Below are 24,090 nucleotides of genomic sequence, written 5' to 3' on the forward strand. Positions count from 1 at the left end.
AGGTCACCCAAAGCTAATCACACACTCATGAGCCTCCTGTCAGCTTCCTAAAGCTGGGTTTCAGGCATGCACCTCCCCTTAGCTGTGCTTCTCATTTCCTAAGAGAAAGTCTTTAAAATAAAAGTCATAGGCATATTCATTTTTCAGAAACACTTAATACTGGAAAATGCAGAGTGAAAAGTACAGCAAATCCCTTTAAAATGTCACATCTAAAATCTGAGTGTAAACATTTGATCGCATGCAACCCTATGACCTGCTTACTCAAGTGTGTCTCAGGCTGGGCAAATGTCATAGAAAAGGATCTAAATGGCACATGCAGTTATAGTATGTTATCTTTAAAAGTGCGTCATACTCCTTTGATCCCAGCACTCAGAAGGCGGTGGCAGGGGGGTGGATCTCTATGAATTCAAGGCTAACCTGGGCTACAAAGTGAGCTCCACGACAGCCATAGGCTATGTAGTGAGACTTTAGCTCAAAAACTAAACCAAGCCAAATACAAAGGTTTGAGTATAGATTAACAGATTAAGTCTTATTCGGACTTAACTAAAATGGAAGGGAACTAAGTGCAGCAGGGAGACTCCAGGCTCTCACAGCAAGCGTTTCACCCCTGAGCGTCTGGCTGGCCTGTGCTCTTACTGTTTTATTTTGTCATAGTTTAAGCTGTCGGTCTTAGTTCCAGACTGAAAAAGGCTCCCACCTGTCTCTCGTCTCCACCTCTGCTTTCGAGTTCCTAACTGATTCATAGCCCAGTTGCTGGAATCCCCACTTTTGGTTCAGGCTTTCCCACACTGCTGGGACACTGGGATAGACCAGGGTAGCTTTGGAGATTAGAAAGACTTGTGTGGGAGCCAGCATCCAGCACACAATACAAAGGCAAACACTTGGGCCTGGAGGATTTGAAAAGAAAACCCTGGTCACTGATGTTTGTATTGAGCGTTGGTTGGTAAATCATATTGCCCCTTTGTATTTTAAGACTATTAACCAACACTATGTTCAATTCATAATAGGTTATTGACGTTTATCTGTATTACCTGCTGACAGATGAGTAGAAAAGCCCTTTTGAAGGGCAGCTTAAATAAATCTTGAATGATTAAGAAATAATCTACACCATTTCCGCGTTGCCCTCTTCAAGTGAGCCTTACTTGCCTGCTTTCTGAGAGTGTCCCAGTTCAGGCCATTCCATCCTGAGCCTTTTCTAAGCATGCCCCTCCCCCGCCCGCCCGCCCGCCCGCATTCTCCTGAGGCTCTTCTTGCTTCCTCTCCATCCTGACCCTTTTCTGGACACACCCCCTTTTGCCCCCCACCCCCCCATTTTCCTGAGGCTTTTCTTGCTTCCTCTCAGAAGGCTTTCTCCACCTCAGAGCACTTGAGCACCTGAGGGGTGGTGGCGGTGCTGCTCTTTGTTCTGTGTCATTTCTCACCCTGTCCTCCTCCATACTGTCACTCTGGGACTGTCTGCTTCATGGCTACTGCCCGTTCATGTTTCCACCATCTTCTTAACACTGCTCACTCCCAGTTTCCCTCAGAGAGGTTGCCGCGTGCAGCCTCACAGAGCACTGCTCTGCTACCATCTCCTAGCCTTCCCGTGGCTCCCCAGGGCCAATCTGAGAATCTCCTTTATTTTATTTCATATAACTATTTATTTACTTTTTAAAAAAGACTTTATTATGTATACAGTTTTCTGACTGCATGTACACCTGCAGGCCAGAAGAGGGGACCGGATCTCATTACAGATGGTTGTGAGCCATCATGTGGTTGCTGGGAATTGATCTCAGGACCTTTGGAAGAACAGTCAATGCTCTTAACCTCTGAGCCATCTCTCCAGCCCCTATTTATTTACTTTTTAAGACAAAGTCTCACTATGTAGCTCTGACTGGCCCAGAACTCACTATGTAGACCAGGCTAGCCTTAGACTTAAAGAGACTTGTGTGCTTTCACCTCCAGAGTGCTGGGATTCAAGGCGTATGCTACCATGTCCAGGTTTAAAGGCTTTTTATTATAGGAATTCTTACACATGCAGAGTAGAGAGAGGAGGATGGGACACTCATCCTGTTTTCACAATGACCAGCTCTGGAGCACCCTGCTTCATCTCAAATAAGGGGTCTAGGAAGGATATTATTATTATTGTTATTATTGTTATTACTGTGTATGTATGTATATGTGTATGTATGTGTGTGTGATACCTGTGTAATGCAGACAAGTGTGCTAAACTCAGTATGTTGAGGCCACAGAACAACTTGGTGGAGTCATTTCTCTTCTTCCACCTTTATTGAGTTCCAGGGATCAAACTCAGGCGTGGACGGAGAGCATTCTTCCTGCTGAGCTGTCTCTCCAGCCCCTGGAATAGTTTCTCAACATTACTCGTCTGTGTTCTGACTTTCAGTTGTCTTATAAATGTCACTATTTGGATTGGAAGCCAGAGTCCTGCACAGTGACACTGGCTTCCCTTTCTCCTCCTCCCTCTCTCTTTTTTCTCCCTTCTTTCCTTGCTGTCCTCTTCCTGCCCAGCTCACCCCTAGAAAGCTATTTGTTGAATATGGCCCCTGTTCCTAGGCTGGTGTGCAGAGCTGTTCATTCTCTTTCCATCCTCACTTCTGTAACTCCACGCTCGCCTGCATCCTGTGGCTGATCCTTCCCTGGCCTCTCGTATCTCTGAACTCTGGTATCTCACACCGAACCCTCAGTGCCAGCCTATCTCTGTGCATATACAAGACAGAGCAGGGAACAGGCTGAGGGGATGAGGTAGGGAGGGCTGGGGCATTCAGCTGTCTTGCTACCTCAGTAGCTTCTGAGAACAAGGGCAAAGACTAGCGTGGGACTGAACATTACGGGTACTAGGTAAGTGTCTTAGTCACTGTTCTCTTTTGTTTGTTTTGTTTTTTGAGATAGGGTTTCTCTGTGCCTTTGGAGCCTATCCTGGAACTCAGTCTGTAGAGCAGGCTGGCCTTGAACTCACAGAGATCCGCCTGCCTCCTGAGTGCTGGGATTAAAGGCGTGCCACCACCGCCTGACTTTAGTCACTGTTCTATTGCTATGAAGTGACACCATGACCAAGGCAACTCTTCTAAAAGAAAATATTTAATGGGGGCTTGCTTGTAGTTTAGGAGGGTTAGTCCGTCATGGCAAGGAGCATGGGGCATGCAAGCAGGCTTAGTTCTGGAGCATTAGCTGAGAACATTGCCTAATCCACAAGCATCAGGTGAAGAACTGACCTGGCATGGGCTTTTGTAACCTCAAAATCTAACCCCCCAATGACACACTTTCTTTAACAATTTCATTCTTCTTTAATCTCTTTAATTCCTCTCAAATAGTTTATCAGTTGGGGACTAAACATACAGGCCATTTCTACTTGAACCACTACAGTAAGTGTGGGTGGGTGGGCTGGCTCTTTTTTTTTTTTTTTAATTTTCGAGACAGGGTTTCTCCGTAGCTTTTGGTTCCTGTCCCGGAACTAGCTCTTGTAGACCAGGCTGGCCTCGAACTCAAACAGATCTGCCTGCCTCTGCCTCCCAAGTGCTGGGATTAAAGGTGTGCACCACCACCGCCCGGCTGTGCCACCACCGCCCGGCGGGCTGGCTCTTTAAAGTGGGTTTGGAGCAAAGGATATAGGAATATTGACAGAGTGCTTTCCTAGCATTCGTGGAGTTTGGGGTTTAATCCAACACCACATAGTGATGTATTTATAAACCAAATACTTGGGAGGATCAGGAGATCAGGGCCAGCCTTGGCTATGTAGTAAATTTAAGTCCAACCTGGGATTTATAAGACCCCATCTCAAGTAAATAAATAAATAAATAAAATAGTGTATGGGGAGTTAATTGGGGGGCAGGTGGGATAGTTGAGTAAAAAGATTCTCAAACAAGAACAAGGAGCCTAGAAAACAGAAAGGGCTGAGGCCCTGGCAGGAAGAGAAACAGAGACTGGATGGAGTTGGCAGTGGTACTCAGAGGCCTGTTGACACTCAGCTTGGGTCAGGAGCCCTGGGCTAGCTTGGTCATTCCGTTCCCAGAACGCTGCTTAAAGAATTGGGCACCAGGTGGCTGCTGAGAGCAGCTTCCCTGTGACCTCGAGGGTTACTCCTGGAGGTCAGCCAGGAAGGGCCTTGTTCTCCAGGCTGGAATCAAGAAGCTGGGCTTCCTTGAAAGATGTGCCAAGATAAGGCTGTGGGCACGTGTGTGCTGACGGAGCGGCTCACGGGTTGCCAGGAAACTCATGCAGCAATGACAGAGATGTTTCCGCTTGAAATAGCTGCATGGGGGCTGAGGCCCTCCCTCTACAGAGGGAGACCCCAGAGATGGAAGATTTCGTCAGCTCTGGGTCAGTCCAGAGCTACACGGAGGAGGCAGTGCATCCTCACTCGAGGCAGAGTGGCCTTGGTGAGTGAGGTTGGGGTGTTCTGTGCAGCACAGGGCTTACTGGGCCTCCCTCCCAGGAGGGACAGTTCTCATACAGTCTCTGGGGTTCCCATCTTCTTTTGAGTTCCAAAGGCCAAGGTTAGTGGAGCCACCTGTATTCAGTCCCTTATTTTTTGCATGGTGACCCCATCATATAAGCGCAGACTCAGGGCCACCTAACTCATTTCGTGTTGCTAGCAAGATATACAGAAGTGACCAGTCTTCATCAGGTGGCTGTGCTGAGAAGATAAGTGTGCCTACGTAGGCTGGGAGCTGGAGAGTTTCATCTTATGAGGTCTTCCAGAAGGTTGAAGAGGTGTCCCTGTCTTGCTGAGTGGCATCAGGCCTCCAGGTCAGCTCTGACCATGGATGACTTCCAGAAGGCCATGAGCTCTCTATGTACCGTCACAGTGTACCTTCTGAGGCTGCCTGGTAGCATGTACTAATTGCTTCCTCTCTTCTTCCAGAGCTGGAACACAGCGGGCATTGGCGAAACCCTGACCGATGATCTGCCTGCCTTCAGCCTCACGCCTCTCGAGTACATCAGTAATGTAAGAGCTTCTCGGGTGCACTCCAAGGTGGCCTTTGCCTTTCACAACCCACTTCTGATTCCCTCAGGGCAGTCGTCACACAGTTTGTGCTGTGTGGACCTGGTCTGGAATCGTCTTCATTCAGATCCTGGGCAAATGCAGCGAGCCATCAGTGATTCCAGATGCTAAGACACTCACACTTGCCCCACTCTTCCAGTGTGACCCCTGCAGGTGTCAGAATTGAATCCACTTAGAAATTGTGACTTGGAAAATCAAGGAACAGGTGGTCAAATTATTTTCTATTCCATGCCTGCTATAAAACACAGCTGTGAATTGTAATAGAAGGAAGTGCTTGTGATAAGCACTATATTGGCTGTGGGCTCGGCCCAAATGCCTTACAAGTTTCCCTCTCGTGATTCTGCACCACTAACTTCGGCCGTCTTTGTTTTCTAGTGCATGAAATTACAATGGAATTTTCTCTCTGGACTGTAGTTGTGAATGGCAACTTCCAAGTATAGCCTCTTCTTTCTCCTGGCTAAGCCATCTTGGAGGGGGAGAAACAGAACCAGGTGCTAGTCCAAGTGACAGGACACTTGCTGGCATTAGTCCCTTAGTGGACTTTTTCTGTGAGCAGTAATGAGACTCAACTTTACACACTGCTTTTAATCTCACCAAGTTCTTTGGTACCCACTGCCTCATTGAAGTAGGTGTTGCTGGACACCTCAGGACATTGAAGCCACTTTTGAGAAGAGTGTATCTACAGGGTGGAGCAGGCCTCTCTCTCTCTCTCTCTCTCTCTCTCTCTCTCTCTCTCTCTCTCTCTCTCTCTCTCTCTCTTTGTGTGTGTGTGTAAGGAGTGTGCATGGAGAGGCCAGCTAGCCAGCTTGTTTTTGAGACAGTCTCTCACTGGGACCTAGAGCCTGCCAGCCCCAGGGATTCGCCTGTTGTCTTCTCAGCCCAGGGACTATAGGCATGCCCCAAAAAACCTGGCTTTTTGCATGGGTGCTGCGGGAAGAACTTGAGCAGCAGTGCTTCGCTGGCGGAGCTCTCCCCGGCCCTTAGCGGTTGCTCCTGAGGATTGCCATACCTAGTATTACCTCGCATGGGCACCCGCCCCAGGGCTAGCAGTTGTCTCCTAAGCGAACCTTCCAAGGAATTAGCTAGGTGCGTCAGTGTCAAGCTGAAAGTGCTTTCTTTCGTTTCAGATTGGGCAGTACATCATGTCCCTGCCCTTGAATCTCGAGCCATTTGTGACTCAAGAGGACTCCGCATTAGAGCTGGCCTTGCATGCTGGGAAGCTACCATTTCCTCCTGAGCAAGGTGAGAGAACTAGGAAGCCATAGCACCTGCTGTCCAGGGAACAGTGGGCGCCATATGGGGCTTATGGCTCCATCTTAACACCTCACCAGCCATAAATCTCTCTCTAAACAACCAGGGATGTAGTCATCAAATATAGAATAGAAAAGCTGAGTTGGTGGTTCATGCCTTTTTATCTTAGCAAGTAGGAGACGAGGCAGGAGGACCACTGTAAGTGTGAGGCCAGCTTGGGCTACATAGTAAATCCCAGACTAACCTGGACTATAGAATAAGACCTATTTCAAAAAACAATCAAAAGAAAGCAAAACCAAACAAAACCCATATGTGAGTGTGTGTGTGAGTGTGTGTGTGTGTATGTGTGCCAATGCAACATATAAAAGAAGCATTTAATTCGGGAACTCATGGTTTCCAGAGAGCTAGAGTCCATGACCATCACAGTGAGGAGCATGACAACAGGCAGGCATGGTGCTGGAGCAGTAACTGAGAGCTTACATGCTGAGGCAGTAACCATGAGTCAGAGAGAGAGAGCTAACTCAGAATGACACAGACTTTTAAAACCTCAAAGCCCATCCTCTAGCAAGCCCACACCTCCTATTCGTTCTCAAACACTTCCACCATCTGGGGCTAAGCACTCAAATTTAGGAGCCTGTGGGGGCTATTCTCATTCAAACCACCAGAGATGTCTTCATAACTTGTCTATTTTCTTCATTAAAAAGAATTAGCACTTAACAGATAAGATCTTCAGAAACATTAAGGAAAAAAAATGAGGTGTGAACTAATACTTACTTTTCCCTATCTCATGCCTTTTTCTGTGAAAGCACTCAAAATAAATCTAGATCCCAAGTGGTCAGCCTGTAACTCAAGCACATATGAGCAACAGTAAATGACTTAATAGTTGTGTGTGTGTGAGAGAGAGAGAGGGAGACAGAGACAGAGACAATAATTATGAATTTAAAAAGGAATGGGAGAGAGATGGGAGGAATTGGAGGCGTGTAAATACAGCATTCAGTATGAAATTCTCAAAAAATTATTAAAACAACCCCCTCCAAAAAAACAGGTCTAGGGAAGTGCATATTAAGGAGGGTGCAATCACTGCTCTAGACAGGGGGTGAGGTGTATTAAGGACATTTAGCTGTTTTCACTGTATTTTTTTTTTTTTTTTGGTTTTTCGAGACAGGGTTTCTCTGTGGTTTTGGAGTCTGTCCTGGAACTAGCTCTTGTAGACCAGGGCTGGTCTCGAACTCACAGAGATCCGCCTGCCTCTGCCTCCCGAGTGCTGGGATTAAAGGCGTGCGCCACCACCGCCCGGCTTCACTGTATTTTTAAATGCCCACATTTTTCTAAAATCTAGAATATAGTTCTTTTAAGGTTATTTTTTAATGTGTTTTTGTGTGTCTGTGTGTGGGTATGTGTCTGTGTGTTTGTGTTTGTGTGTGGGTATGTGTCTGTGTGTTTGTGTGTGTCTGTGTGTGGATATGTGTCTGTGTGTGTGTCTGTGTGTGAGTATGTGCTCATGAGTGCAGGTACCCTTGAAGTTTAAAGAAGGCATCAATCAGATCCCCTCAGTTGAGGTTATGGATAGTTGTGAAACACTGGATGGATGCTGGGAATTAAACCTGGGTTCTCTGCAAGAGCAGTAAGTACTCTTAACCTCTGCCATCTCGCAGCCCTGAGAATATATTTCTCTGTTGTGTGTGAAACGAGGCATGCCCCAAAGTGGTGCTAATCTCTGAGGGCCCGTGATGCGTGTGCATCATTTTTATCTTTGTTTACTAACATGCTTTTTCATTTATATGTTTACCTAGCTTTTCTTTTGAAATAAATTCTTCTCTCATACAATACATTCCGACCTAGTTTTGCCCCCTTTGTTTAACTTTTTGAGGCTGAGGATCCAACTCAGGGCTGTGCATTTCTGAGCATTCCTCTGCCACTGAGCCACATCCCTCAGCTCTTAATATACCTTGTAAATTTAGAACCTCAATCTTGTTTTCCTAGGAATTTCATACAGATGAACTCAGCATCCAGCCTTAAGAGCTGCTCTGGCTTTTTTTCTATTCTACTTACCTACTTTGCTCGAGTATCTACATAAATCTCAGGTGTCTTTCTCTTCCTTGTGTCCTTCATACAACTGCTGTGTGGACTGCCTGCTATACTGCAGCAGGAAGACAGTGTCTTGCTCCTCTAGGACATTGGTGATATCTGTACTCACTCCCTCAGGCCCATCACAGATGTTTACTGACCATTTACTGTTTGTGCGCAGTTAGGATGGCCTCACCAGAGGAAATTTCAATATGACAATTAACAATGTGACAGTATCAACATTAATCCAGATATTTTGGTTTTGTTTGTTGTTTTGAAACAGGACTCATGTAGCCCAGGCTGGCCTTATACTTGCTATGTAGTCAAGGATGGCCTTAAGCTCCTGATCCTCCTGCCTCCAGCTCCCTACTGTTAGGATTAAAGATGTGCACCACCATGCCCAGCAATATGTGTTGCCATTTCCTTCCCTTCCCTTCCTTCCTTCCTTCCCTTCCCTTCCCCTTCCTTCCTTCCTTCCTTCCTTCCTTCCTTCCTTCCTTCCTCCCTCCCTCCCTCCCTCCCTCCCTTCCTTCCTCCCTCCCTCCCTCCCTCCCTCCCTTCCTTCCTTCCTCCCTCCCTCTCTCTCTCTCTTCCTTTTTTTTTGATGGTGCTGGGATTGAATCTAGGGCCTTGAACATGATGTGTAAGTTTTTATCACTGAGCTGCATTCCCAGCCAAAATATTTATGTTTTGTTGAGGGGAGTAGTGTGTGTGTGTATGTGTACATGCGTGTACATGTGTGCACACACTCATGTGTCCCACAGTGCACATGTGGAGGTCAGAGGACAACTTGTAGCAGTCAGTTCTCTCCTCCCACTATGGGATCCAGGGGTTGAATTTAGGTCCTCAGGCTTGTCAAGCCCTGATTCATCTTGCCACCCCTAAAAAATTAAACATGTAGAAAATAGGAAAGAAGTGTACAGTGCACATTCATATATAATCTGACTGTTCTTAGCTTTTGTTTGTTTGTTTTTGAAATAGGTCTCTCTATATAATATAGCCCTGGCTATCCTAGAACTTATTATGTAGACTAGTCTAGATTCGAACTCACAGAGATCTGCTTGCCTCTGCCTCCTGAATACTAGGATTAGAAGTGTACATTATTATGCCTGGCTTTCATGTCTAGCATTTTAACATTGCAGATTTAAGGAACTAGATGGGGCTGGAGGATCACAAGTTTGAGATTGCCTGGGTTACTTATCAAGTTCCAAGATATAGATCCTGTCTCAGAAACCAAACCATAACAAAACAAAAAAAAAAAAACCCAGTACCAATGGACCTGCTTACCTGGGCATAGGGTCACATGACTGCCCTGGTATTCTCAAAGTAGTTTAGACTGGCTCAAATGTAGGGTAGTCTTGCACACATGACACCACTTTTTGCTTGAAAATTTTTATTTATTATTATTACTAAAAGTTATTATCATTATATAGCTCTTGTTGAAAATGAGTTTCATTCATGGGTGATATTTATTTACTCATATGTTTGCTTATTTATTTGAGACTGGGCATTGTGTAGCCTAGGCAGGCCACAAACTCCACGTAGCCATTGATGACCTTCAGCTCTTGATCCTCCCAAGTGCTGTGATGACAGGCATGTGCCACCATGATCACACTCAGGACCTGGTTCATTTGAATCACTCAACACCCTAAGCTAGGTCTCCAGTCATTTTGGGCACTTTTTAAAAAATGTTTACTTTGTGTATATGAGTGTTTTAGCTGTTTCTGTGTCTGTACACCACATGTATGTAGGTGCCTTGTAAGAGCATCAAGTGCTCTTGACTGCTGAGCCACCATCCTAGCTCTCTCCTGAGCACTAACTTTAAAACAATTTGTATGCTCTCCATTCAGAACACTCTTCCCTTCTGTGTATTTGGCATGTGGCCCATTTGTCTCTGCAGCAGTCTGAGCTGAGAGAACTCGATTCAGTTCTGGTACAAATGTCTGAATGGCCTTTGCTGGCTTTGCCGTGCTTATGAGCCTCTTCCTTCATGCCTGGAGTATACTGAGCGCAATCAGAGCTGCCCAGACCCAGTAGGAAGTGGTACATTAGGACTTGTATGACTCCCGAGAAACTGCCCCTTGTCCCCTGTGCTCATGCAGTGCTCACTGTGGTCCCCTGTGCTCATGCAGTGCTCACTGTGGTCCCCTGTGCTCATGCAGTGCTCACTGTGGTCCCCAGTGCTCATGCAGTGCTCACTGTGGTCCCCTGTACTCATGCAGTGCTCACTGTGGTCCCCTGTACTCATGTGGTGCTCACTGTGGTCCCCTGTGCTCATGCGGTGCTCACTGTGGTCCCCTGTGCTCATGCAGTGCTCCCTTTGGTCCCCAGTGCTCATGCAGTGCTCACTGTGGTCCCCTCTACTCGTGGTGCTCACTGTGGTCCCCTGTACTCATGTGGTGCTCACTGTGGTCCCCTGTGCTCATGCAGTGCTCACTGTGGTCCCCTGTACTCATGTGGTGCTCACTGTGGTCCCCTGTGCTCATGTGGTGCTCACTGTGGTCCCCTGTACTCATGTGGTGCTCACTGTGGTCCCCTGTGCTCATGCAGTGCTCACTGTGGTCCCCTGTACTCATGTGGTGCTCACTGTGGTCCCCTGTGCTCATGCGGTGCTCACTGTGGTCCCCTGTGCTCATGCAGTGCTCCCTTTGGCCTCCTCATCCCACCGGCACAGCTGTCTTCTGAGATTCCAGCTTTGGTGTTTGTCTTCCACTTCTCTTTTCCGTACATTATTATGACTGTGGCTGCTACAGCAGTTTCATGAAACCAGGGCTCCTGTTTCTCTCTGTGCATGTGGAACATGAGAGAGAGCCCAGGGCCCTCACCTCTCCGGGGTGGTGTTGTTCTGAGGCTCAGTCTTGGTTCCCCCATGGTCCCTGTCTTATGCATTACCTCTTTGAACCCTCAGTGCCTACCTCTAGCTTTGCCTAGAGACTCTCATCACTTTAGGGTCCTCTTCTGCCTGCAGAAGTCCTGACCTCTATGGCTTGATTTAGTTCCTCGGCTTGTGGGGTCTTGTTTAGCCGTACCGGATCGACTCCTTTTCTGAGCTCTCCTTGTCCCTGGTCAGTCAGTGGACCCATAGGTTCCTTGTTCTGTTCCCCATGTTTCTGACCCATTAGCTCCCTGCACATTAGGGCATATACCATTTACTGGGAGCCAGGGCACTAAGAGGTGATTTTTTTCTGAGCAGATTTTATATTTCTCTGACCTTTCCACTTCAGGGGATGAACTGCCTGAGTTGGACAATATGGCTGACAACTGGCTGGGCTCCATTGCCAGAGCCACCATGCAGACCTATTGTGATGTGATTCTCCAGATCCCAGAGGTGACCCCACACTCTACCAAACAGCTGGCTACAGACATTGGTAAGTGCCCATGGATTGGGCAGGAGAAGAGAAGTAAGTTTGACTTCCCTCTTGGTCTCCAGGAACGTTACCCCTAAGTTTCTCCTAATTTCAATTCTGGGGTTGACCGTGAGCTGTATAAAAGGGATTCTGGAAGGCCATGGAGGTGGAGAACCATTAAGGGGGCTTTGGTGAGATGCACTGGAGTGAGCGAGACAGCATAGCCCTACCTAGTCTTCTACTCACTGACATAGTAATTACTAACGTACCTAACGTTTATGGAGTGCTTACTGCATACCATGAATGCATGCACTGAAGCAAGCATGCATTCATTGTGTTATGCAATCCTGTAGGTAGGTGATATTGTATGACAAGGCCACATCCTAGGTTCCTCTATGGTCCCCATCAGAATGCTATCCTGCCCCAGGTCAGAGGACATGGCTTCCTCACTCCCTTCTCCTGGGGTTTTAAGTGGTCTGGAGAGAGGGTGGAGGAACCTTAACAATCAGCTCCCCCGTGACCCATCTCAGCTGTGACCTGGGTGACTAGGGTTGAGCCAGGTCCCACTTCTGTTTGTTTGCTGATGAAGAATTAGAAGCAAGGTTCAACCCTTGGGGTTCCACAGTGGTTAGTGATGGGGCCAGCCTATAATCCAGCTGCCCTGAGTCCCTCACCCTGCTCATTTCAGTCTGTCTGTGGCTCTTCCCAGAGGCACCACCTGTCTTTCAGAGATGGATAAGGAAATTCAGTTGCCCTTTGTCATATGCCCAACTGGTACTGGCGAGAGCACAGAGGAGCCATCTGGAGTGGGGCAGTGGTGGTGGTGGGCCATGAGATGCTAGGATTGCCTGGAGTTCAGTGGTCCTTGATTCCTCTTCTCCCCTCCCTGCTCACTCAGAATTGCTTGACCACTGTGTGCCAGCTGTAGTGCTAACGATAGTACACAGCAGGGTTAGAGTGTTTCCTCATCCACTGAGCATAAGGAAGTGAGGTTAAGGACTGGGAAGGATGCTGAACGTTGAGTGGGAGGCATTCAAATTAAGCATTCAAACAACAACATAAAATACTGCTGGCCAGACTATGATGGCAGACTGAGGCCTCCTGGTTTTGCCATTGAGCTGGGCCTGGCAAGGAAGAGCCTGAGCTGCCCTGGAGTTTAGGTCTAGACAGAGAAGGGGTGAACCCAAGTAGCAATCCCTCATCTAGGCCTTCTGAGTAGAAAGAGGAGGAAGGAGGCATGACATGCCTATGCAGTGATCCCTCCAACACGACAGATACTTTAAAGGTCTCTGTCCCATTTCATATCCATCTCTGCTGCCTGGTGGGTACCAACTACATGGGCAGGGCTGGTAAAGAGTGGCACTCCTGGCTGCAGCTGGTGTTTTCCATTCAGACAGTGCTGTCAGATGGTTAGAATCTAGGACTTCTCTGTCTGTCTGTCTGTCTGTCTGTCTCTAGACAGGGTCTTACTATGTGGCCCTGGCTGGCCTAGAACTCACTATGTAGGCTGGCTGTCCTCAAACTCAGAGCTGCACCTACCCCTGCCTTTCGAGTGCTAAAGATGTGTCCCCACCATGCCCAGCCAGAGGTCTTTCTTCACCATCGTGCACTATTTGAACTGGGTTCGGGCTAATAAATCTGCATTAACTAGTTCTCAGGGGTGAGATGCATGATACCAGGCCACCACCTCTGACACCAGTCTCATGTTCAGTATGAGCTTCCTAGCGGGCAGCTTTGGGTGTTCAGCAAGCCCATGTCCCCCCCACCCCCCTTTGCTTCTCCACCTGCTGGAGAATATGCTGGGGGTTAGATGGGGGAGGCCAGCTGCCTTTACACTGGTGCTGGAGGGATGTGGGAGGGGGAGCTGGCAATGCTGGCTGGTTCTTCATTAAACTAGAATTCCAGGGCTCAGATCATACCCACTGCCTGCAGCTGAAGGAGGGGAGCAAGCACCCAGAATTTGGGAAGGCCTTGGGGGCTCCATGTACTGCCCCGCTGACCCTGTCCCTTTTTTGCCCACAGACTACCTAATCAATGTGATGGATGCGCTGGGCCTGCAGCCATCGCGTACCCTCCAGAACATTGTGACACTTTTGAAGGCCAAGCCTGAGGAATACAGACAGATCAGCAAAGGCCTGCCACGTCGCCTTGCAGCCACGGTGGCCACCATGCGTGGTGTAAATTACTGACAACTCTGAGAAGACGGTCCAGGACAGGGTCAGAGCCTGAAGGGCAGGGCCTCTCCAGGACAGGACAGGGACTGAAGCCTTGGTGACTCTCAGAATGGTTCATTCTCGGCCTCTACCAGTGATGGGGCATTCCTTGTATGTGGAAAATGCTTTCACTTCTTATAAGGCAGGTGTGGTGGTGCATGTCTGCAATCCTTGGGAGGCTGAGACAGGAGGATTGCTGTGAGTTTGAGGTCATTCAGGGCTAGTGTGAGACCCAGTGTTTACAAGGAGAAGGGTGTAAATGAGAAGTAATGTATTATTTATCAGAAAGGAGTCTTCAGATGGTTTTTAAAAATAACTTATCTTTAATAAACACTGCAGTGGGGCAAAGGCTGTTTCCATCTTCTCTGGTGACCTCTGATTGCTCGCAGTGCTGCATGCTGAGCAGGGCCTGAGAACACTGAGGAAGGTAGGGCTCTGAAGGGGCCAAGGATAGTTACAATCAACCTTAGGGCAAGGCCACAGCTGATACTGTGGTAGACCAGAAGGCAGAGGCGCAGTGCTGGGAAGATCCTGCCAGGTGGGAGGAGGTGGGCATCCAGCGGCTGGGGGCAGCTCTGCAGTGGGGAGCAAGGGGGATTCCCAGCAGGAAGGGCCAGAGCAAGTGCAGAGGCCAAGTCCATCCAGGGTGGCTGGAGAGCAGGGCAGCAGGCATTCAGGTTAGAGAGGGATGGGGCCAAATCATAGGATCTTCCAGGCTGTGTGAGAATTTTGGTTTCATGTTTCCTTTTTTTTTTTTTTTAAATTTACAGGATGATGCAAATTTTACACACACACCCCCCTTTAAAAACCTTTTTGGTCTATTGCATCTGTACTTGTCAAGGCTGTTTGGCTTATATGTAACAGAAAATAATATTGCCTGAATGACTTGAGCCAAGAGGAATTATTTTTTCCACGATGAGAAGCCAGAGGGCGGGGGATCCAGCAGCCTGGACAGAGTAGGGATCTTTGCCAGTGCTCATAGGTGACTCTGGCAGTGTGACTGTCACACCTGTGTTCAGGGGAGCCCATGGGATGGCTTAGAGAGACGTGGTTCTCCCTTCTACTAGACCGGTGCTCCACAGCCCCTAGTGACTATTTCTTGGTCAGAGGTATGGCTCCAGCTGCAAGGGGTGCTGGGAAAGTGGGGAACAGGACTTGCTTCAGTATTCCTAAGGCTTGGTCCTTGCAGCATTTTGAGTCAAGTAACTCTGCTGGGAATCCGTGCTCTACATTAGCCTGGCTCTGTCCACTAGCTGCCAGGCGCATAGCTCTCGCTGGGATGACAAAACTATCTTCAGGGATTCCCAGAAGGGCAAATCGGATAGGGAAATACTGATTGGAGCAGCCAGGATTCATCCTCTGGGCTGAGCAGATGGCTGCCCTGAACAAAGCTGCTTATTTATCATTTAGTGTCACCGGGATCTAATCACAGCCTTGAGAGAAATAGGCAAGCACTCTCATTGAGCTGTGTCCCGGCCCTTTTTATTTAGTTTGAGGTGATGTCTTACAAAGTTGTCCAGGCTGATCCAAACTTGTTATATAACCCGGACAAGCCTTGGATGTGTGACTGTCCTTGCTCAGCCTCTCAAGGAGCTGGCCTGTGCCACCAAGTCTGACTTCTTGTTCACTCTGTAGCCAGTGCTAGCCTCAAACTCGCCATCTTCCTGCCTCGACTTCCCAAGTGCTGGGGTTAAGGGCAGACACAACCACTCCTGGCTGAAGTAGGCTGTTTCTCAGCAAGGAAAGTGGGAGGGGCTACAGCCTCTGAGAGGGCTGCTTGTCAGAGTTAAGCTCAGCCAGGGTCCCATGGGGTGAAGCGTTACTTGCTGGGGTCTCTCAAAGAAGCCCACCACAGCCTTGGGAAGGCATAGGCTGTTATCTCTAATCTAGAGAGGTTTGAGGTCTTCCCATGCCAACCAACTGTCTTGTGGCAAGCTAGAGTTTAGAATAGGCCTGGTGGCCCTAGTATCTACACTGTTAATCCAATGCCAGGCTGCTTTCTTACTGCACTGTGTGGGAGGTGCGTGACCTAGGTGACACATGCTCTGGGAGGCACGCGGTGTGGGGACACTTAATCCCAGCAGGTCAGCCTGCTTGTGCCAGCCTGCGGAGTGGTGCACCACACCTATGAGGCCAGGCCGTCTCACTGAGACTCTCCTTATACCTTGGGAACTAGTTTGGCTGGACAACAGCATCAGCTGCGACCTTGCCCTAAGGTTGATCGTAGACTGTCCTTGGCAGGAGTCACACCTGGAAGCGTGGACGTCACAGCTACTGCTGGTAGTCACACCTGTGGTGACTGGAGCTGGTGAGAAGCGTTAGGTTTAGGACAGTCTGGGACTGGATTTAAGACTTTACTGCCTCCAGCTGTGTATCCTTGGGAAAGTCACTCCCTCTTTGTGCCAGATTCTAGGACCCCATGTTGGTTCCCAGCTCTTTCTTAGACCACCTGAAGAGTCATTGAGAAACAGTAGGGACAATGACAAGTGGCAAGTTCATGCTCATTGTCCATTAATAGTCTCTTCACCGAGCTTCCCTTTTGTAGATGAAGTGGAACTCATACATTGTCTTGGGTGGTTTAAGTGGACCCAACCTGTTCCCAGTGCTAAAAAGGCCCATGGGTTCCCTGGAAGGAATAGAACAATACTCTTCTAGACCAGGCACAGGGTGGCTGGGCTGCCAGGCCAGAGCTACCTTAATGATGGAACCTGATCCTCACCGTCCCCTGAGAGTGAGGTCAGAAAGCCAGTTCTGAGGTGGTTCCTGTCTTAGACATCTGCAGATGGCTCCAAGGTGTCTGTGAGCAGAACCTTTTCTGGGTCAGTGGCTTCTCCCTCTATGGACTCTCCCAGGCCTGCTAGTTGGTGTCTTCCATTCCCAGTCACAGAGTGGGGTATATGAGACACTGTTTTAAAAAACAAGGGCTGGAGAGATGGCTCAGCAGTTAAAAAAACACTGGATGCTCTTCCAGATGACCTGGGCTTGATCCCTAGCACCCATATGGCTGCTCACAACTGTCCATACCTCTAGTTCCAGAGGGACCTGATGCCCTCTTCTGGCCTGGAGGTACTACACATACCTGGCACACAGGCATACACACAGCCAAAACACTCATAAAGAAGAAATAACCCCACTCCCAATTCCTAATAAACAGGTTTATTTAGCTCAAGGTTCTGGAGGTTGGTAAATCCAAGACTGAGGAGTCAGCATTCAGATGTCATGACAGAAACAGCCTGTGGTGAGACTTAGCTTCCTCTCCCTTATGAAGCCATTAATGCAGCTAGCTCATCAAGGTGGCTTGGGAGGCAGAGACGCTGGCTGCAAACCATATCATAGAAGGAGAGAACTGACTTCTGCAAGTTATCCTCTGACTGCACATGAGTTCCGTGCTATACTCGATGTGACATGCGCGCGCATACACACACACACACACACACACACACACACACACGAGGAATGTAAATAAAAAAATAAAAGTTAGTAATGCACGCTCTGATAGCTTCAATTCTATTTAACGCCCAATTGTGACGACTCCAGATGCCATCCCCAGGGTACTTTCTGGGTCTTTTTGTTTGCTTGCTTTGGTACTGGGAATGGAAACGTGTGTTGGGCAGGCACTCTACCACTGAGCTACATTCCCAGCTCAGCATATGATAGGCATATTAATTTTCATTATGAGTTTCAGAGGAGCTTTTCAAGCCATGCAGTCACTTACTAGAGTAGTGATTGTGGGTGTCTTTGCCTCAAGCCCCAATTTACTTACCTGTTTAATAGGATGTTATGAGCAAAGTGTGGTGGTGCATGCCCTTAGTCCCAAAACTCAGGAGGCAGAGAAAGGCAGATCTCTGAGTTCAAGGCCAGCCTGGTCTACATAGGGAGTTTTAGGCCAGCCAAGGCTACATAGTAAGACCCCTATCTCAAAAAAAAAAAAAAAAACCCCAAATAATAATTAAGATGGCGTATTACTGCTCCCAGGCTATGAGGATGGGATGAAAGGGGAATTCTACAGTACCCGGCAGGAGGGCCAGGGAGACACTTCGCTCAGTCAAGTGTTTGCCACATGAGTGTGAGTTCAGATCTCCAGAACTCACGTAAAAACAACAAAACCTGGGCACAGTGGCCTGGGTCTGTACCTGTATAGTAGGTTGGAGATAGGGAACCAGGTTGCAGATCCCTGGAACTCTGGCTGGCCAGCCTAGCCAGTCTATGAGCGTCAGGCTCAGTGAGATGCTCTATCTCAAAAAGCTAAGATAGAGTGCAATCAACGGAGAAGCCTGGCATCGACTCTGGGCTTCCATATGTATGTGCACTCACATGCACATGTGTGCACACCACACAGACGTGCCCACACCACATACACAATATGACTATTAAAATGATAAAGTACTCAGCGTGGGATCTGGCACATGGTGTAAGCGCCCGGTGTACTATGGCTGTTGCTTAGGGCATGCCAGGTGACTTCATCTGCATCTAGCTGGGCCCTGGGCTTCTAGCTTGACACAGGTGGGCAGTGTCCTCCACAGATGTGGCAATGGGGCCTTGATGGCAGACCCAGGAGCCCAGCTGATCTCTATCCACCAGGCTAGACCCTCAGACAGCAGGCTCTGTAGCCTGAGCTCCTTGAATAAGAAACAAATGACTTATTCATATAATACATTCCAACCAATGCATGGGTATAATTACCCTACAAAACCAATTTGTTGTCTCCCTGAAATTGTAGTTTAACAGAGTGACCTGAGTTTTGTCTGGCACCCCTAGGCACCAGGCCCCACTCCCCTCAGACTCTGATTTACTGGGTGCAATGGTGGTTTCAGGTCTGGTCATATAAAATTGGGTTTGCCAATCTGAGCAGTTTATCCAGCTCATTGACCATGCTGATTGGCTCAGAGATAGGCATATGGCCCAGTCAGGGACCAATGAGTATCAGCCTGGAGCAGGCATTAAGAGAGACCTCCAGAGGTCCCCAGAAGCAGAGATGGAATCATTTGGGGTACTAGAGAGCGTTTATTTGTTTTACATGGTTTGTTTGTTTTGGTTTCCTGACACAGTCTCACTATGTAATCCAAACTGGTCTTGAACTCAGATCCTTCTGCCTTAGGCTTCAAAGTTCAGGATGACAGGCATCTATCTGCCTTCCATCCGCATGACTGATTTTGCGTAAGTCGGTTTGAGTTTTTTCTGTGTGTGCAACAAATGAAGCAGACTGGGTGCCACTGCAGAGGCCCCCGGGCGAGTGCTTTGGGATTCTGTGGAAGGAAGTGCACAGTTCCTAAGCTCGAGCAGCAGGCCCAGGCCGCTGGCCTGCCTAAGAGCTCTTGGCTCCCTAGGCAGCATGCTTGCCCTTTCCACACCCCCGACACTCTCCAGGACACTCGCACTACCTCGGGGATAAAGAACAAGTCTCCACTCAGTGTTTTCTCTCTTTATTTTCCAGACAAAGCGTGTGCTCCCCAGAAAAGACTTCTTAACCGATGCTCCCTCCCCATTATCTGCAGCACCCCACCCCACTCCCAGTCTGGTACTAGGTCAACCAAGGCCGACTAGGGCAGGATCACTGACTCTGGAGGACTGAGGTGGTAACACACACAGAGGTTAGTGGCCTGCCACCCGGAGAGGGAATTCAGGGGCCTCTGGAGCCTGTCTACTAGGCCAAAAGACAAAGAGGAAAGACTGGGAAGTGTGGGCAGGAGCCAGGCAAGGTTACAACTTCAGTATTAACTGGTACTGGCATCTTGACCCTATGAATCCTTCAGCTTGGGGCTGACCAGTTACTGCTGGCTTCTCTAGAGAGACACGGGCTCTGGTGTGGGCACCTGTGCTGCTGGCTCTTTGGATGAGCCTAATAAAATGAAGCACTGGTGATGGTTATAACTTTCCAGCTTTTGAGTTCACCGACAGCTCAGCGGGGTGGGGTCTAAATGGCCTCGACTTCACTGTCTGACTCCACAGTGTCCAAAGGCTGCAGCCTCAGGGAGTCATAGTTGGGGGGTGGGGTGCCTGGAATGGGCAGAGTCTGCTGGTCAGGGTAGACCTCAGCATAGAGACTATGGCTGGTTGTATCAGGCTGGAAGCCAAAGTTGGTGTGGGCCTCCACCAGCTCAGCCACAGTGGGTGGCGGGCCAGTGTACGACGCCTGTGGCCGTCTCTTGCGCAGGCCTTTGCAGAAGACCACCAGCTTGATGATGGTGATCCAAACGAAGTCGATAATGATCTCCCCAAACTCAATGAGGCACAGCACTGAGCCCCCCATCCAGAAGCCAAACTGGCCCCCCAGGTTAGAGAGCAACCACACGATCTGTAGGAAACAGGGAGGTGAGGGCCCAGATCTAGCCAGCTTTGGGGGTCCTAACACCCACCCAGGGTCTCGGGGATCCACGAGACAGGCACCCACACACTTACATTATTTGCTGGTGATTCCTCAATGGTGCGGTAGTTGAACTCTTGGAAGTAGATATTGAGCTTGACAACACCCTTCCTACAGGAGGCAGCAAGGCAGGCTGAGACCATGGCTTGCCTTCCCTCCCAAGATGGGAACAATCATGTGTCCCATGGGAAGGGCACTCCAAGGCACCCTGCCCACCTCCAGCCTGAGTTGCTCTCAGACCTGGAAGAACTGCCCCTTTCCACTGGCTCTGGGTCTCAGAGCCACTAAGGAGATTTGTGCCCAGCACCTGTCCTGTGGATGTCGTTTTCATTCCCATGACCGCCATTTTCCTGAAGGGCCTTCTGGCCTGAGAGGTCCCAAAAGGTTACTCTGAAGCTCCTCTCTGGAGCCTAGGGTAACCCAACCCAAATGCCACACATCCAAGCAGGGTGACCAGGGGCTGAGAGGGTGGACAGGAGTGGTTCCCCACTACATTGGGGGAGTCCCTGGAAAGACGGAGCTGTCTTATTTCTGCAGATCTTTCCCAAACTCCACGTTCCCTGTTGCCATCTTCTTGACTGGGATCAGCTCCTACTTCTCAAATGTCACCTGTTCACAGACCTTCCCGTTTCTCAGACACACTGGGGTTTCTCCCTGTTCCTAAAGAAGACGGGACTTGTGCAAGATAATCTTGGCTGGAAGGCCTTCTTGCATCTCAGCTCAAGGTTCCTGGGGGTGTAGACTTTGCCTTTCCTACGCTCAGTGTGTTGAATGGATGGAGGGAAGGTAGGTGGGTGGATAGGTGAGGAAAAAACAGAAGTTGGTGAGACAGCTCAGCATGTAAACTGCTCGCCACACAAGCCCGATGGCCTGGTCAACCTCAGAAACCCACATGAGGAGGGAAGTGACTCCACAAAGTTGTCTTATGACCTTCTCATGCACACCGTGGCATGTGTGTGCTGCATACATACATACCACACTTGGCGTAATTGTTTTTAAATAATGGCAGATGTGGTGATGGGGCTATGGAGTAGCGCTGATATGTGGAACATCGGCCCTTCATCCATTAGACACCGACCCCAGCTGCTTTTCTTCCCCTCTCCCTCCTCTAGTCTTGCACTGAATTTTTTTTTATATCAACAATGTCTAGTTTATTTGCATTTGACAAATTCAGAGAAAATTCTCCATATCTATCCTATCTTGTGATTTACTTTCTATCATAACTTACTTCCCGTGTCTGGTAAACAAGGAAAACTATAACTCTCTAGTCTTGAACTCCCTCAGAGACCCACGAAGGAAATAAAATTAGCTGAGTAAGCAGGAAGTGTGAGCAAGTGACTTCAACCAGCTGGATATGGAAAATCTTGCACTGAATTTTAACAGTAAAAGGAATTTGGGCAGCGATTCTGCATGCAAACCCTGCCCCAGGCACTGGTTCCTCCCTTTCCTGCCTTCGCCAGCCCTGGTCACAATCCATCCTCACCTGCTCAGGGTGATGTTTGCACTCTGGTCCCGCTCCTGAGACAGGACATGGAAGATCCAATCCTAGAACCCAAGAAGGCTGCTGAAAGAAAGGGACATGCACGCGCGCGCGTGCGAGCACACACACACACACACACAGAGGCATGCATGCATGCACGCATGCACGCACACACACACACACCATAGCCCCTGTTGCCTAGGATCTGTGCACAGAGAAGCCCCACACCTTCCAGAAGTCTGAGCCTTGAGTTGAGAATAGAGGAGCTCACAGAAGCCTGTCTGTCGTCAGAGGGAGGAAGGAGCTCGAGGAGCTTGGCTCTCTAGATGTCTTGTCCCCAGGCGAGTATTGCCAGTCTCATTCCCATCTCTGGCCATAGCACTTGCTGTTCTTTCTGCTCAGAATCCTCCCCAGCCTGCCTGGGCCAGCTCTGCCTCTGGCTATGGCTCCCTGGCACCTCTGTAGAGAGACCTCCTTGATTGCCGTCTAAGCACCTTCCCTCACTGTTCTCTCCTGTTGTTTCTGTGTATATGTCTCTCACTGACTGGGCTCTAGACTTGGTTAATGGAAGCTATACCTGTCCCGGGCATGGTGCCTGGGAGAGTATGGGGAGAGTGGAAAGGAGGGGAGGGAGGAGTGGAAAGAAAGGGAGAGTGGGAGGGAGGAAAGGATGTAGAAATGGATGCAGAGGGACAGGGAAAGAAAGATGGAGGGGGAGAGAGGGAAACGACTCTTAATTCCCAGACTTGTTCTCAACCCAAAGACAGAGGAGACCAGGAGCTTGGCCTTCTGCCATCTCACCTCAGAGGCCTCGGAAGGCCAGTCAGCCATGGAGATGGTCATCTTGTACTGGGTGTCGCTGGAAGAGAGAAGCCAGCCCTGTTGCTGTCCTGATGGCCCTGTGTCCTCCTCCTCACCAGCCCCGGCTCACCCCCTGTGCAACACTCACTTGCAGGAATCCTTGCACATGCTGAGGCAGGTCTCTCTCTGGGCCACGCTCATCTGCAGGCTTAGGTAGCAGTAGGCTGCGTGGGTGAGATGGAGGTGGTCAGGAACAAGGAGGGCTGCTTCTGGGAGTCCTCTCTCCCCAGCCAGTGTCTGCTGTCTTCCTAAGTCCCCTAAGGGAGACCTAACCCAAGTCTCCAGTCACTAATACCATTGCCCTGCACCCCACCCCTCCCCCTGCCTCATCTTGCCCCCACCCAGTTTGGGGTCCTGTCCCTAAATGTCGTAGATGCCGCTCAGAGGGCAGAGTGTCTTCTTTGTCTCTCCTTATCAGTACCCAGAAGATAGCTTCTGGGGTCGTGCACAGAAGGATGAGCAACCAAAAACAAAAACAAATACATGTATGTTTTCCTTGCTTGCATATTGTAATGGCGGTAGGACCCACGACTACTAATTGTATCCCTAGACTGACTCCAGTCCCCCAGGGTCCTCAGTCTCAGGCTCCATCTCTGTGGGAACCCATTTGGGATTTGTCCTATGATGCTGGCTTCTGACCCCGTGGAAGCCACCATCACAACAGCAACTTCTTCAGTGCCCCCCTCCTGCAGCCCAGTTCCCTCCATGCATGGATGCACATGCATGTACATACACACATGCAAATCCTGGAAGCAAGGCGCCTGTTCAGGAGCACACACTGGTAGTGCAGTGATACAGTGTTCTGTGCACAAAGACGCAGCTGTACCTTTCCCATGTGAAAATGAATATATACATACATGCCTAACCCCTGGCTCGTGTGTGCAGGGACATACACAACACACACACACACACACACACATGCTCACATCTGTGTCTCAAGCATGCATGTCACAGAATCAAAATGGGGAGAAGGAAGGCTCTTTTGGAAGGGGGCCCGGGTGGGGTTGTGGGCTGGGGAGAGACCCCGTTAGTGAGGGGCCTCCCCTCACCATTGCCAGTCTCCCGGTGCTACACTCACCCCAGTCTGGGAAGTCCCTGCTGTTGCAGTACCTCTCCCCAGCGGGCAGCGGGTACAAGTAGTGGCCGCAGCTGCAGTTGCGGATCATGAGGTCTTGGAAACAGGAATGGAGACAGGCCTGGGGGGTGCAGAACAGATCTCAGGCAGGGTGGGATGGTCCCACTCCAGTACCGAGAAGAAAGAGCCCAGAGGAGTTACTGCCAGGGAACTAGGCACTACTGGGGACTAGGGGGTGTGGCCTTTTGTTCTAGAACCTGTGACAAGCAGGCAAAGCTGCAGCTACAGTCTCTGGGGTTAGGTCACTGTTGTTCTTGTACATTGGACCCCACAGCAGCTTCTTGGACTCTGCACAGGGGCTTGGGTCAGATCCCAGCAGCCCCAGTCTCTCCACCTAAAGCTGGGTCCTGCAGCTGGTATGGGCAGGGAT

The 24,090-nt window shown here is 49.3% G+C and overlaps 2 protein-coding genes across 5 annotated transcripts in view; one reads left to right on the top strand and one right to left on the bottom strand.

The window, feature by feature from the left end:
• Cog7 (component of oligomeric golgi complex 7) overlaps positions 1 to 17,228 on the top strand; it is a 67,340-nt gene extending 50,112 nt beyond the window's left edge. Inside the window, exons 14-18 of one of the 2 annotated variants that reach the window (XR_009057614.1) lie at positions 4,862 to 4,945; positions 6,130 to 6,244; positions 11,545 to 11,688; positions 13,690 to 13,906; positions 13,967 to 17,228. Coding sequence is in view for 1 of the 2 variants with exons in the window: in XM_057779735.1 (XP_057635718.1) it covers positions 4,862 to 4,945; positions 6,130 to 6,244; positions 11,545 to 11,688; positions 13,690 to 13,856 (510 nt within the window). In the remaining variant the exon portion in view is untranslated. Of the gene's footprint in view, positions 1 to 4,861; positions 4,946 to 6,129; positions 6,245 to 11,544; positions 11,689 to 13,689 lie in introns of both variants that reach the window. The other variant, XM_057779735.1, reaches the window with a different exon arrangement.
• Positions 17,229 to 19,303: 2,075 nt separating this feature from the next.
• The window catches only part of Scnn1b (sodium channel epithelial 1 subunit beta), a 61,649-nt gene continuing 56,862 nt past the window's right edge, over positions 19,304 to 24,090 (bottom strand). For all 3 annotated transcript variants that reach the window (XM_057778645.1, XM_057778647.1, XM_057778644.1), the window contains exons 8-13: positions 23,664 to 23,781; positions 22,674 to 22,749; positions 22,526 to 22,583; positions 21,728 to 21,789; positions 20,280 to 20,355; positions 19,304 to 20,175 (exon numbers count right to left, since the gene is read on the bottom strand). In XM_057778645.1, the coding sequence (XP_057634628.1) occupies positions 19,795 to 20,175; positions 20,280 to 20,355; positions 21,728 to 21,789; positions 22,526 to 22,583; positions 22,674 to 22,749; positions 23,664 to 23,781 (771 nt within the window). In that variant the 3' untranslated portion in view covers positions 19,304 to 19,794. The remainder of the gene's footprint in view (positions 20,176 to 20,279; positions 20,356 to 21,727; positions 21,790 to 22,525; positions 22,584 to 22,673; positions 22,750 to 23,663; positions 23,782 to 24,090) is intronic.

Source organism: Chionomys nivalis, chromosome 8 (assembly GCF_950005125.1).
Source record: "Chionomys nivalis chromosome 8, mChiNiv1.1, whole genome shotgun sequence".
NCBI lineage: Eukaryota > Metazoa > Chordata > Mammalia > Rodentia > Cricetidae > Chionomys > Chionomys nivalis.